Here is a 15,129-nt window from a genome sequence, read left to right as displayed (position 1 = left end):
TAGTGTGTGGCTACAGACAGAGATGAAGTTGTAGTATTTAAAATCAAGTTGGAAAATTGTCTTTCTCCCATGGCACGTGAGGTTTAGCAGTGAAATTATTGCACTGGTGTCAAATGATTTTCTTCATGCTTTATACTTCCATCATGACTTTCATCACAGGACCTTTAAGTACTGAAAACCACCTAAGTCTTAAAAACCTCTGGAGGAAGGTGAGAATTACCACCATTACAGAAAAAAACCCAAACAAATCAGGCTAATTATTTAGCTAATTCCTTAACAGTCAGGCTAATGGATATGGAAGCTCAACTCACATGAACAATCTAATCATGTGTAAGACCAGGACCACACACACACAACAAAGCAAGGAAGGAAAACTGAGAGGCTTGATTCTTAGATGCTGGTGTTACCCACCAGACTTCCTCCTAAGAATAAACACATGAGAAAGACAAGAGAGACTTCTACTGCTGGCCAAATCCCATGTCCTAAAAAAAGCCTGCAAAGAAAAGCAATACATTAGAGAAAGAACAGTTATAATGAACAGGCAGATAATTGCAGGACCTAAAAAAAGAGACTTGTGACATTAATGCCTGTCCACCTCATTCTCACCTAAATTCACCGTCTTCAGGCCCAGCCTAAACTGGACTGTCCTTCCCTCCAACACAGCAGAAAGGTGTTTCACATTCCAGTGCAGGGCTGGCCAGTCACCAACCATGTTACAGAAGACTGCAGGTTGCTGTAGAGACATCACAATTTCCTTGGTTTTCTCAGGAGTAAATGGTTTGACATCTTCATCTATGTAAAGAAAAAAAACAGATGGAGAGAGATGATTTATCATACATGAAGTGTTACCTACCATCTTTCATGGGACAGAAAACATTAAGAACTAAGACCTCCTTTGTTTATGACTGATTGTTTTATTACATTTGTAGATTTTTTTCAAATCAAAGTTGTTCTGCAAGCACTGGAAGAACTAAATTAAAGTGTAAAGTGGTGTATGAGCACATACAATGTAAAACAAAAAATAAAAATAGAATTTTCACTTGTATCTTTGGCAATAAAGCACTGTAGCCAAACTGCTTAGAAATAGGCTAACAATAAAATAAACTTGCAAATAACGTCCAGAGTTTAGAGAACATAAATTTCATGAGTAACAGTCTTTCTGCATGGGATTCTTTCCAAAATTGTAGTGCATTGTCACAGACAGCAAACCAGCTCCCCATGTGTTTGCTTTAAACCAAGGAACGGCAGCATAACCAACCAGCAGGTATTTTTGAAGTGTTTTAAAGCTTCATCAACAGAATTTTAGAAAAAGGAAATTGTACCGGTCCAAGAACTAAACTAACCCAAGATTTCCATTTATTCCTTTGCTGTTTAGAGATTTATATGCCCCACTGAAACTGTGAAGCTGAAATGTTGGCAATCTTGAATTAACTCAGCATTTTCAGAACAACTTTTCTTTAGGGACATATTCAGAAGGAAAATCTGGGTTTTTTAAAAAGGAATAACATGTCCAGAGAGCTGAAGAGGTGGACTACAGCTTCAGAACATAAAAAAATCCATTCATTATTTTAACCTCTATTGAAGTTAGCTCATCCAGAATTTGTATCTGTATAATGGCTAAGATTTAACATACTGAATTGATACACATGGCTCCCCGTGACTTCCAGCGGTTTATTTAAAACAAACAAACCAATTCAATCACTGTATTTAGGGGTCAAATGATGGTCTGGCACGCACAATGAGTTAATTAAATACAGGCCAAGAAAATTTCCTTCTCTGCTGGTGCTAATTTTGCCTGTCACTCCTCCCCATGTGTGGGAGATAGCAGAAAACCAGCCAGTTGCACATGGGGCAACCCTGTGGTGCCAGCTAGGGGAAACACAGAAGATGACCCACTGGGAACAATGTCACTGAGAAAATTTCTTCAGGATTAATTCAAATGCAACAAAAAACCAAAATAAATCTATGGATGCTGAAGTGGGAATGGCAGGAATAAGAGGAGTCCTGTGCACATTGTGTGCTGTATCTTGTTGGTAACTTATGTGAGTCCCCCTTCTTTTGACAGGGTTTATACTCCCACATAAGGTTTAAAAGCTGTGCTTTTTAGTTTTCTAAATTAAGCTGCTATCTGCACACAAACTCAGTGGGAGGTATTGGGGCTGGGGTTTCCTAGAGTCAACGGGTCTCTTCTTCCATAGACTTCCAGGGAAACCGAATCCCTTACTTTTCACTCACCAAAACTCCATTGTGAAGCTTTAAAACTAAAGACCTCTGGTATTTTATCTTCATGGAATACAAAATTTTTAAATGGCTTCTCTTTCCTAAGGCAGATGACAGGAGGGAGTTTGGATTTTGGTTTGTTTTCCACATTTCCTCTCATATGCAGAGCAACACTTGACAGGATGGTGTTGCTGTGACACAGAGATCTCTCTGACACTTGGCCTTCAGTCTCACACTCCAGCAACTTACACAACCAGGACATAAGGAGGCCTCACGGGGACCGTATGTCTTACCATATGGTCTTCCCTACCCCCGGGATGAGGCTCTGGGGCTTTCCAAGAAATAGGTTAGTATACCTAGAGGCAGCGAGCCCAGAGAAGGAAGAAAGACCATCTGCAGACACAAGGGCATGTGCTGGTGCAGCCATCAGGAGCTGGCTGGAGGCATGGTAAGAGGTTAAAGCTCAGCACGTTTTTTCACAGAGATTCTGTTCAAGAGCTAAGGCAAAACTTGGTCCAGAGCTGAACACTCCCAGGGGGTTTATAAAACTTCTGTCTTTCACCAGTGCAATTATAATACCATACAGAGGTGGCTTTCACCATGTGGGAGCTGGCAGGCCTTATCTACCTTTCAAATTTTCCAGCTCATAAAAATGAAATTACTTCTGCTTAGGCCATGTTTATCACTGCATGGCTGTCTTTTCAACTACTCAGGGTTCTTTTACTTTAAGAGCAGTACATTTAAGTATTTTAAAGAATGTAAACCCTAATAAATGCAAGAAACTGGTGACACTTTTTTGGAGGATTTTGTAAAAGCTATTTATTGCAAAAGCTTCAGGTTTATCCTGTAACTTCAGTCAACAGTTGGGATGTGCTATGAAAGCAGAAGGTTCACTGGAAGAGACAGGAAGGCTCTTTGAAGCCAACTGTTGATTCTGTGGGGCTTTCTAATGTGATTTCCACATGCACATCATGCTTTTGCAAGGTGTGGTTTTAACCACAATGCATACACACACAGTGGGAAGCTCAGAGCTCAAGCTACTGGGAGAGTAGGCCAACAAAAAACCACAATGAGGCTAAATAGCCTCTCATCTACTGAATGATTGTCATGTCACCATGTTCAGTTGTAAACATATTTCCCTATAATTGAAATGTTTAGAAAATTTAAAGACTTAAATAAATATACATTAGGGGTTTTTGCAAAGACAAATGCAGATTCTTGCTAAATCTGAGTGAAGAATCTGTGTCTTGATTCACCTCTATGCATTCCTTGGTGAGAATGGAGTCAGCTAAACATAATTCTCTCAAATAATACTTGTCATGCATATCTAAGTGCCTGCTAGAGAAAAGACACATGATAAAAGGTAAATATAATATACTACAGCAAATAGATATTATGGTAATTTGGAGAACTCTACTCAAGACCAACAGAGATTTTTGATGGAACTATATGCTGTAGGAGTGGGAAAAAGTAATTTAAAGAGATATCTGAAGATAGAAGACCTGAAGAGAGATTAGCAGGATTATAATTTAAAACAATCTTTTCCTCAGTTATTGTTATCATAGCTTCACAAAGACTTTATAAGCTGGGTTCTTGCTTCTTGGTATTTTATAGCTTGAGATTGATGGTAATTGATTTGAAGGCAAAACCTGAGGTTGTGTAGCATATATAAGAACATACAGTTTGGATGTGCACAAGTAAAAGGCGAATAAATAAAATGTGTAGCAAAGGAGTAAAATATCCACTGCACATCTTGGCATTAAATATCAAATTCCTAGGGGAGATTGGATAGCAGGAGAGAATAGAAATGCATATTCCCTTTGAAAAGAAAAGCTCTGTGGGAGTCTTCATTTTCTCAGTTGTACTCTGATCCACAAGAGAAAAGGAATACTTTAGCTTAGTTCTTTCTATCAGGCTCAACAAATGGTGTGACTTCACAGTACAAAAGGAAGCAGGAATAATTTGTCTCATGTTTTGACTTTACCCAAGGCATGTACAGAATCCAGCCATGAACTGAAAAAATGAACCAAGTTTTAGCTCAAGTTTTGTAACTGTGGCAGCTTATATAATTGGCAAAAAACATAGGTGTTCTTTAGAAAGGCAACACCTTGCAAAATAGAGATCTCCCAATTAACAAAAGAAAGCTCTTCAGTTGTCTTTACACAAGGTACTGTCAAACATGAAGACTCATCCAGACTTAGCACTGAGGCCAGGTAAAAGAGAAGTGATGAATCAGCCAAGTACTCTCCAGCAGACTTTGTGCTTCTGAAACAGAAACTAATTTAATGTTTCTGATTATCAGTTTTTCTGAATAACTGAGTGGGGCTTAGGAATTAAGAGTTTAACACAGCAGGCAGTCTAACTAAAAGTGGACTTGATCAAAGTTGTTCAGAAGTTAAATGTACTGTCATTAAAAAGCTAAATGTACTGTCATTCATTTTAAATAATTTAGCAAATTATAAGAGTTCATTAGTGCATAGCAGTTGGCTTCTGCCAAAACACCCTGCTGCTTAAATATGAGATTTAATTGAGAGGTATTAAAATTATTTTCTAAAAGAGGGAGTACAAGGAAATCCTGGTAATGCATTTGGTACATGCATCATCAAATTATTTTTCTTGCAAATCTGTAATCCTCCCTTTTCCTTACTTCTTTTATTTTAAAAATATATAAAAAATAAAAGAAAAAAAACCCATTTTGAATACATTAATACAGACCAGCCAGGTGAGTAAAAAAAGTCACCTAACCTCCAGAATCATAACTATTCCAACAGCCAGGAGTGGGAAAAGAGAAGGTATGGGGGAGGATGGGCAAACTCCCCGAACCAAATATAAGTGACTTGGTTTGGAGGTCAAACTTAATGGTTTCACAGTACATTAACTCTGTAAATTAAAAAACAACTTTAAATAATCTGCATGTGATTGCAACGCTATGCACTATAATCAACCTACTCTGGGCAAACAGAATGCCTCTAAATATACATGTGTAGTTTTCAGAATAGGCTGCACCAACTCTTTACTTCCTCACCAGCTATTGCTGCTGCTATTAGTTCTGACTCTGGGAATGTTAATAACTGTAAATGCACATAGCCAGCAGGCAGCTACCCTAGATTAGCAGATGTTTTGGTTACTGAAGGAGAGGTGGTAGTTGCATGGAGACTCTCAGGACAGACCAGTCTGCACTGGTAAGACTGGCACCTGAAGCTCACTCTGGTAGCCTGCAGCCAACACACCCTTCCTGACTCTCCATGTCTGCTACTGTGGAAGGACGGCAGCTAAAGTAAGAAAAGAAACAGGCCAAAAGAGGAATTTGGATTCACTTTCCAGTGCTCCTGTGGCAGAGCTGAGCATCTTACAGTTTTTCCTACAGGAAGTCGAAGTGACTTCAGACATGAAGTAAGATAGGAGTGTGGGCTATGCTGAAATCTCATCTTGTCCTTCCGATAGAGCAAAGGGAATTGCTGGCAGACTCCTTTGGAGGGAGTAAGGGTTGAGCCCAGAACACAGCACTGGGAGGGACTTCCCGCCCCTGCTCCAAATGACAGCGCATCATCTCAAGCATGTTTAGGAAATTCTTCCCCTAAATCCCCTAAGGCTCTTCCTCGAAAGCTCTTTCTGAACCCCGGGCCAGTTTCTACCTGATGTCTCTCCTCCATCCTGCACCGCAGGTTTAGAATGCAGTTGTGCCAGTTTTCAGCTAATGAACTGAATGTCGAATGACCTCAGCTCCTCTGGTCTCCTCCAGTAGAAGAACTGCTTGAAGGAAAATACTATGGTCTTTGATCAAAACCTTCCACCAGGGTATAAAAAGATAAGATTATTCTTCCTTAAGCTAGGCTCCCAAAATTCCACCTTTCTGTCAGTCTGTGGAGTGTAAATTACACACCCCTGCTACTGAGGGGATTAAGTAGCCAAACCATGTCTTCCCAGAACCCCACTGGAACTGATACACATTTCTGACATTTCCTAATAAACAGAAAATTTAATACAAAACTTAAAACTAATATAACATTATAATTGAAGGTAGGGAACTGGCAAGTCAGGGAGTTGATGTGTTTATTTCTAAAAAAAAAAAAAAAGAACTTGTTCATATTATAAGCTTATTTGTATTTCTTTTTCTATTCCTTGTCAGTAGTATGAAAGCACTACTGTTAAATAGATGAATACACTGTATAAAATTCATTGTCAGAAACTGTAATCAATTGTGACTTTATTGTTGTTCAGTCCTGTAAACTTGACTGACAAGAACTTAAAAATGGCAACACCAAAAGAATCTAAGTCTTCTAATTTACATGGTTTTCCCATAAGCTATTGTAGTAAATAGTCAAAAGTATTCTCAAAATATGTGGTTTTTTTCCTACAAGCCATTGTAATAAATAGTAATTAATACAATGGAGCCTTTTGCATTTCATCCATGAAAGGGTTATGATGGTCGTATACATTACTTTGTTCACGATTATACTGCACAGGATACAAATTATGATTAATGACTGAGTCAATTAGAGGTATAATTAATTGTCAGAACGAAATTATACTTTAAAAGAGTAAAAGAAGTTTTTGAATTACATAAATTATTGAATTGAAAGAGACCCACCACGTGAACCTCAAGAACAGTTTCTGAAATGCACAATAAAGGTATTAGATTCAGGGATTGCCACTTTTATAGGAGTACCAAAGATAAAGCATGGCTATTATTCCATTGTTTACATCATTCCATTTCTTTCAGCGTGGGTAAAACAAGCAGAAGTGCGTTTAATCTTTGCTTCAAATTGCTATTTCTGTTTATAAAGGTTCTCATGCTGCAACATGAATTTTGTCTGTGAAAACTGTTAACAGGTTATGTTTTGAATCCTGGGGTTCATATAAAGACTGTAAAAATATTGCTTTGACATAATGTCCAGAATATACGACCAAAACAGCTCACAAAAATGTGAACAACCAAGGTTTTCTAATCTAATTTTCAACTTTAACGTTTTGTTCACGTTAGTTCTGTTTTTTAATATAACTATTAAACATAAAAGAACTCTTCCTCTTTAGCTGAAAAAGCTCAGCCTTTTACATAGAAGATCATATTTCAAAACTTTGTAATACAATAAGCTGCTGCTAGTGGTGTCAACGTATCTTTACCATTTTCCCTCCAGAGATTTCCTTTCTATTTTCTTTTTCAAATAACAACTGCCTGCAAAGTTTCTTTATCTGTAAACACCATGACTAAAAATCAGAAAAGATCAAGCACTGCAGGCCCAAGTCTCTACTCAGATCTCCATGAACTTCTATTCTAATCAGCTGCACCTGCATTTCTGGAGACTGAAGGTGACCTTTAATTATACAACAAACTATGACAGTGCTACTGCTTTGAATTTTGGAAGTTTCTTGCAATATGCAAAATCTACCAAAACTCAGTATTTTTCAACCTATCAGTATATACGGAAAACTCCTTTCAATAGAGGAGTTTCAATATTTTCATATTCTTTTTAAACATTAGCATCACTCTACTCACTACTGTCTGATTTAATAGCAGTATTAGAAGGAATGATGTCTTCTATGTCAGGTCTTCAAAACACATGGTACATAGAAATTTAAGATAACCCCTGAACATAAGTAAAATAATAAAACTGCAAAAGGTTAAAGTTGCACTTTTATACCAAGACATCCAAACTACCTTACCATTGCTCTTTTTAAGAATACTCTTAGAGAATCCAAAATTTCATGCTACTATATCTACTCCCAAGAATTTCATTGTATCTGTGACCACAAAGTGTAGAATAGTTTAAACTTTATTTGTGTATGTCCCTGTTCAGAAAAGCACAGACATAGAAATAATTGATTCAGCCTTTTCTTTCTATATGGAATTACATGATACAGTCACATTTCAAAGAGACAAACAACATTTTGTGAGCTTTATGTCCTCAACATGGATTTGATCCCAAACACCCACCCAGACAGTCAGATCTTCAGAGGACCCATTTGCAGAGCTCACAGCATACCTATTGTATGACAGCTAAACGTGACTAGACCAACAGAAACAAACTCCCTAATGTCTACATTGTTAATTATAGCAGAGCGGTAATTAAGTTACCCCTTGCTGCTTCGATGTAAGACAACAGGAGAACAATGCACAGGCTGATAAGAAATGAGAAACACATGCACCAGAGACACAACAGACAGACCCGTACCAGAGTACCATGACTATCTCTTTTTGCTGGCATCAGAGACAATGAGAGCTGCACTGAGGCAGTCCTAGCCCAAGGAGATGGTGGAGATTTTCACCCTGTGTTTCCCAATTCAAGCCTAATGTCCTCCACCATCCCCGTGACTCAGTTCATCAGCATAATTCTCAGGTTTTCAGGAAGAGAGGAAACCATCAGTCTTTGAAACTGAATTTCCTTGACATAACTTTGGTGTGTAAAATACTCCATTGATGTAGTTTGTGGTTACTTGCACACGGTGGCCCTGAATAAAATGAGAGAACATAGGGACAGTAGTCTGCTGGAGTTCCAACATAACCTCCCTAAAACGCCTAAGACACGGAGCCTGAAGGCTAAGTGAGGTAGGGAAGTAGCCAACAAAATTACCTTGATGAAAGACATTATGTAGCCTCCACCTCCCCCTCAAAGAAGATACAATCATCACTTACACGTTCATCATTAAGCAGGTGATGAATGGCAGAACAAGCAGAAATGGAGCACAAAATGGTTTAAATGTGCTCAAAGCCCAAGTCGGATGTGACTTTTGCATATTCCTTTTTCGAGCTGGAGTAAGGAATCTACAGTGTGTACAGGGAATCTAATGACATGTCTTTCATTAGCCAGCCACAAATGCAGACTCCACAAGAAAAAGGAGCTACCCCACCTCTCCCTAGAGAACCTTGCAATGGGCTCTGGCTCACCACAAACCTGGAATCATTTACACTACAATGGTCACTTTGCAGTGGGAATATACACAGCCTGCAATCAAAAGGTATAAACGAATTCCCCACTGGAAAACGCTGACGTTTGAATTTAAGAATAAAACTGTTCAGCTTTCATAAGCTGAAGATCTGTCTGGTCTGTATTTTTGCTTCTTGTTGATACTAGAAAAAAGGAAAAGGAAGCACTGCAAAACTTGAAGGACAAGGAAATCATTGTATGACATTAGAGCTGGAGTTTACCTACTTCTCAATAAAAAAGGCAAAAAAAGATGCTGAAAGTTACTGAATACACAGATTGGAAGGTGCCCAAGCCAAGCCCAAGCCAGAGCAGATTTCAAACAACCTGTTCCTGAGCAATTAGAAGAAAAGGGATGTCAAAACTTGAGGAAGGAAGAACGGGATTTGCTCACACCTCACAGGCTCACCTTCAGAGGTGTTTTTCAAGATGGGGTGTAAAGAACACACCCATTACAGCTCCCTGCTACACCAGTGTTGTTTATGGCAGCTCTGAAACTGCACTGTCACAACTCCGGCTGAAGTCTAGAAATTGAGGGAAATCCCTGGTAAAGAGACCTTTTTTTAGATGCTGAAAGGAATATTCAGAATTGGCTAAATACCACTTTTCAATCTTCAAATTAATTTCGGGTTCTGCCCATTTTGTGCCAAAATCCTTCTAACCTTTATAGGGTATACAATCACTTGCTGCTTGTCACATGGCAAGGTACGAGTTGACACAAGAAAGGACAAGATTGTATACATGACATTAGGAACTGTTGGGAGAAAGGTGCAAGAACAAAGGGGACTCTGAAGTTCATTGAATCTCTCTGAAGAACGTCACATGGAGAGCAAATCTGTCAAAACTGTGGAGACAGGAGAGAGCAAATGGCACTTTCTAATGTGCTAGGAACTGGGGGTTGCCCCATGGGGGGATGCTCTCCTGGACTGCTGAGCTCAGCCATTACATGATAGATGTGTTTTAGCTGAACTAGACTCTCCAGATGCCTCAAGGTTGTAACAAACCCATCGGAGCCTCAGTTTATATTAATAAGCCAATTTCAAATCAGCACACTGCAGGTGCCAACTTGCAAGCAGATCTGCCAGGCCCACCCTGGGGACGGCAAGAGCATTTGGAAGCAAAAACAGCCTCAGCCACGTAATTTTTGTCCGTCACCACTAGTCTATCAGAGCTCCAGGCGACCAACTCCTCCTAAGATGAATTCCAGAATGTTTTAGGTCAGACACAGGCAGACAGGCATGAATATGGTCACACAACTACCCTCAGAGCTTGTAGGTTGGAAATGAAGGCACCTACAAAGGACACACTACTGTGCATAGGCAATTAGTACCTGGATGGACATCTGTATCACAGTTTTGGATCTAGCTGTCATTCAGTCCATGCAAGACCTGCTATAGACATGAAAGTTATGGGCCAGGAGAGAAAATAACCTTTCTGCTTGCCCGAATATATGTGCATTTCATCTGATAACATTCAAATCTCTTTAGCTACATTATAATGAGGTTAAACCAAGAAAAATTTCCCCACCTCAAATATTACAAATGTCAGTAATGAGAACAGTAAAAATGTCACCACACGGAGAAAAGAGTGAAATTAGCATATTTAGAGGAGTATTATACCCATGAGTGAAATAATGCAATCAGCTAGCTGCAAGATAAAGCTAATTTGGTTTCCAACAGTTTATCAACAATACACTGCTCCTTTACATTAACAAATTTAACCGATACCATATCCTGCAAACAAGAATAATTCACACAGAATATTACATTGTGTTAATTAAATAGCTGGAATAGAAAAGGTCAGGCCATGACTGAAAGATGCGCATATGGGTTGTGAAGCTATGAAAAGATGGAGTGATTTCAAATCAAGCAATTAAAATAAATTATTTAAATAATCATTAAGTCAATAATAAATACACTTAGATATTTTTGAGCCCATTTTGACAACCCCTTTAGTTTGTTGCTGTTTCTCAGAAATTTCTCTTTCTTGTTGACCCAGGAAAGAATCAAAATATCTTGAAACCCATCATTAGATGAGGTGGCTTAGATAAGTTATCAGAATTAACCTACTTATATTCAAGTTCTCATTTAACTGTGCAGATAACGAGGCATGAGGCAAGTTCTGAAGTTAAAAGGACATCACAAAGCCCCACTTGCCTTATTTCTGGATGGGTTTCCTGCCACTAGAACCCTGAAACCACCACAATTACTACCGTTAATTGAAAAATGTTCGAAGAGAGAAGTACTTTTTCACTTTGTTTACTTCTGAAAATAACAGCACTTTGTCTTTGGATGAATGCCACCAAATCACTTAAATTATAGTAGTAACATACCCTTTTAAAATTGAAAGAACATTTTGGCATGGGCTAAACTATGCTGAGGTAGTAATGTATGAAAAAGACTTAGTAAAATGAGGAATTAATCTTATTTGGAGCTCCAAAGCACTACGGGAATATCCATCAGTCATGAGCAAGTCTGAATCTCACCCGATATTTTTACTGTACTTTTGTCACTACAGCTGTACACAGCAGGCTCAAATTTGAGTTTGCTATCCTATGTCCCCCAATTATTTAATTATGCGTGAATTTTATTTTTCCTAGGGTATTTCCTGAACTTTTGTAAACAAAATATAATTTTCTTTTGATCATAGTTCTGCTGATTTCAGCTAGCATATACTTCCTTTTTGCCCTTTCAGTCTAGGAAATGGAGCTGTGTGGACTAAACAAAGCCCGATGTCTATTATGTTCTGAGAAGAATTTCATGGGAGTCTGTGGTTTTGGCTGCAAAACAGTGGGATGAGGGCCACGTGTGAAACTCAGCTGTGCACTGCCCAGCACATCAACAGTTATGACATTGACACTGCACCTAAAACCAGTCTGTGGGGATCCCACTGTTCAGCTCTCCCCATTTAATTACACGGACACTTATCAAGCCAACTTGCAGACTTTGTAACAGAATGCCTAATCAAGCCACGCTGAAATACCCAATTTTTTAGGGAAGATGAAGTACTGTGCAGCATACGAGCCATTAATTTTATGACAAGTGCAGATGGTTGATATACAAATAAATTCTCACATAACCTAACCGAATGAATATATACTTCAATCTATTTAAACAATAATACTAATGAGCATAGTGTTCCCCACATGATGGTATATTCACCCGAGTTATTTTAAAGTGGATTTCAGTGCTTGTTGTATCTGAACCCTACTATTTTCTTCCTCCCAATTCGGACCGCGGTTGATTTGTATCCACCAAAGCAACATGATTTCCTTCTCTCTTTAAAAGGATCGACACCCGGGCGATGCCCTGCTGCAGCACCTCCCTGCGCGAAGGTACCCACGCTGCGGTGAGGGGCCCGCGGCCGAGAGGGCCGTGTCGGAGGAGGAGCCGATGGAGAGGCTCGGCGGGCCCGCTCACGGCCCCGCTTCAGCCGCCGCTTCGCCCTCCCCGTGTCCGCCCTCGGCCCGGGCCTGGAGCCGCGCCGCGCTGGGGCCCGAGGCGGGCGGGGGCGAGAGGCACCTACCCGGCGCGGGGGGACGGCGGCTCTCCGCCCCGGCCATGCTCCGGCGGCTCTGCCTGCGGGGCGCCTCGGGCGGGCCCCGTTCGGCACCGCCTTCGGCAGCGGAAGGGGCAGCGCGGCCCCGGAGCGGCGGCGGGGCGGAGCCGGGTGGCAGCGTGACGGCTGGAGCTCCCCGGCCGTGCCGGTGACACCCGGGCGGCTGCTCCTGCGGGCCGCCTCGCTCCCGCCCCGGCTTCCTCTCCGCGCGGGGTGACGGCCCGGCGGCTTCTCCGCCCTGCACGCTTCCGCTGCCCGCTGGCGCGGCTCCCTCCCGACGGGCGGCGGGCCCGGCTCTCCTCCGCGGCGCCGCTTCCCTCCTCCCCTCGCCGGCCCTTCCCGACCGCGCATGCGGCAGTGCCGGGCCGGGGCAGCGCTGCCGCGCTCGGGGGCTGAAGTGTGGGTGTCCCTTCCCCCGGCCCCGTTCTCTCCTCCCCTGCGGGCCCCCGGCAGCGCCCCCGCAGATGGGCTTAGGCTGGAGCAGCGCGGAGGAGCGGCGGCCCCTCCTGCCGCCGCCGCCGCAGCAGCCGCGGCCGCAGCCGCGGGGGCCGGCGGGGGCCCGGCGGGGCGGCTGCCGCCGCTGTCGGGCCGCGTGTACGGGAGGCGGTGGCTGGTGCTGCTGCTGTTCTCGCTGCTGGGCTTCGCGCAGGGCCTGGTGTGGAACACCTGGGGCCCCATCCAGAACTCGGCCCGCCTGGCCTTCGGCTTCAGCGGCTGGGACATCGCCCTGCTCGTCTTCTGGGGGCCCATCGGCTTCGCACCCTGCTTCTTCTTCATGTGGCTCATGGACAAGAAGGGTGAGCGGGTCGGGGGCGGCGGGGCCGGGGGTTCGGGACTCCCCGACCCGCTCCTGTGGTTTCCCCCGGGCCAGGCGGGGCCGCCGTGGCCGTGTCCCCCGACGCCGCGGTCCTGGGGGCCAGTGGCCTCCGCCTTGAAAAGGGTTGACTAATACTTAAAGGCATCATGACTGCAGTTTTCAGTACACTGCCCAAACGAAGCCACATCAAAGTACATTCACAAGGAAGATACTTAAGCTAAACGGAATTAGGGCATCTGACGTCGCAGATGAGGTGTGGGTGTGGAGGAGCGTGCTCCAGTCCGGCATTGCCGTCCGGCTCTTTGACCTGGAGATGGTCGTGATTTCTGGTTATCAGCTGTGAAACAAACACGTGTTGATGTTTGGATCAAGTAATGGCATTGCTCAGGGTGGCCATTGCATCTTGAAAGAAGTGCTTCATTTTTAAAAGCAGGCTGGACATGAAGTCTGTGGTTTTCATTGTGCGAGGTAGATGAAAAGGTAACAGAGAGAGAAGTTGCACTTCAGTGTTTCGAAGAGGAGCACAAGGGAGAGTTTCCTAATTTGTATTCAGACCGTTGCACCTCGGTAGTAAACTTCCGAAAATGGTGTTTGTCTCTAGATGACTTCTCCAAGGTCTGCCTGGTTCCTCTGTGGTCACCCAGGGGACCATTCCATTGAGGTCAAGTACCTGTGTTTGCAGGTTTCAGCTTTTGGGTCTAAATCCACTGAAGAGATTTCTTTTAATTCCTGTTTAAACAGACCTCTAAGCAGGAGACAGGCGCCAATGGACCCTTGTGGCTCCTGATCTTAAGTGCTACTTACTCCATTTATTTAGGAATTAATAGCTCATTTGTGGGAAGGGAAAGGGAAGAGGAAGGGAAAGTGAAAGCAGGAAGGGAGAAAAGTTGTATGTGAGAAGGCCTGTCTCGAAATTGGAATTACTTTTCCTAAAACTGAAGAGGCACTGGGGGAATAAAATTTACTGGGCTGAAAATACATTCTTCAAATGAGTCCATGGTGGCTGTACATCCAGTCTTCTCTCAAGCAATTTAGACTTAAGTTGGCAATTTCTGTCTAGACTGATATATAATAGTGTTGTCAATTATCTTAAAGTAAGTTATTTTGGTTTGTACAGTGAAGACTGACTCTGCTCATGGTATGAAGGAAATAAAGGTAAATGTGAACCTGTGCTTAGAGAGCTGAGTCTATATTTTTATTTTTGCCTTTTTCTATGAAGTTGATCCTGAGCAATGCAAAATATTACTGGAAAAGTTTTGAAATAACTCATGGGGAAAGAAATGTTAGTATTTTGTTCTTTTTTAATGTGATTAGTAGTGTAGTTGTGGGATTTCTTAGTTTCACATATAGGTTGTTTTGATGAGAGTAGGTATAGAAGTATTTTTCTCATTTCCTTAACTGATTGCTTTGGAGGGATTTTTTGGCTGTTTTGTTTGTTTGTTTGTTTTTTATTTCCATGTTCATTGGAGGTGCAGATACAAACAACCCCTTTGCTCTTGGTTTGTTGCTTTCCTTGTTGAGAGAACGTTGGTAGGTAACCTGAACAGAACATCTCAACTCATCGGCTGTGTGCATAAGGAGTACATACGGGCACTGGATCAAGTTCTTTCC

General features: G+C 42.0%; 2 protein-coding genes across 2 annotated transcripts in view; one reads left to right on the top strand and one right to left on the bottom strand.

Moving 5' to 3' along the window:
• HSPBAP1 (HSPB1 associated protein 1) overlaps positions 1–12,903 on the bottom strand; it is a 38,394-nt gene extending 25,491 nt beyond the window's left edge. The window contains exons 1-2 of the mRNA XM_039555460.1: positions 12,669–12,903; positions 607–792 (exon numbers count right to left, since the gene is read on the bottom strand). Coding sequence (XP_039411394.1) covers positions 607–792; positions 12,669–12,705 — 223 coding nt within the window. The 5' untranslated portion in view covers positions 12,706–12,903. The remainder of the gene's footprint in view (positions 1–606; positions 793–12,668) is intronic.
• Positions 12,903–15,129, top strand: part of SLC49A4 (solute carrier family 49 member 4) — a 72,580-nt gene continuing 70,353 nt past the window's right edge. The window contains 2 exon segments of the mRNA XM_039555461.1: positions 12,903–13,250; positions 13,253–13,498. Of these exon segments, the coding sequence (XP_039411395.1) occupies positions 13,166–13,250; positions 13,253–13,498 (331 nt within the window). The 5' untranslated portion in view covers positions 12,903–13,165.

The sequence above is a fragment of the Corvus cornix genome, chromosome 7, assembly GCF_000738735.6.
Source record: "Corvus cornix cornix isolate S_Up_H32 chromosome 7, ASM73873v5, whole genome shotgun sequence".
NCBI classification, from domain to species: Eukaryota; Metazoa; Chordata; class Aves; order Passeriformes; family Corvidae; genus Corvus; species Corvus cornix.
The sequence above is the reverse complement of the archived record's forward strand: the minus strand, read 5'-3'. Positions and strand labels throughout refer to the sequence as shown.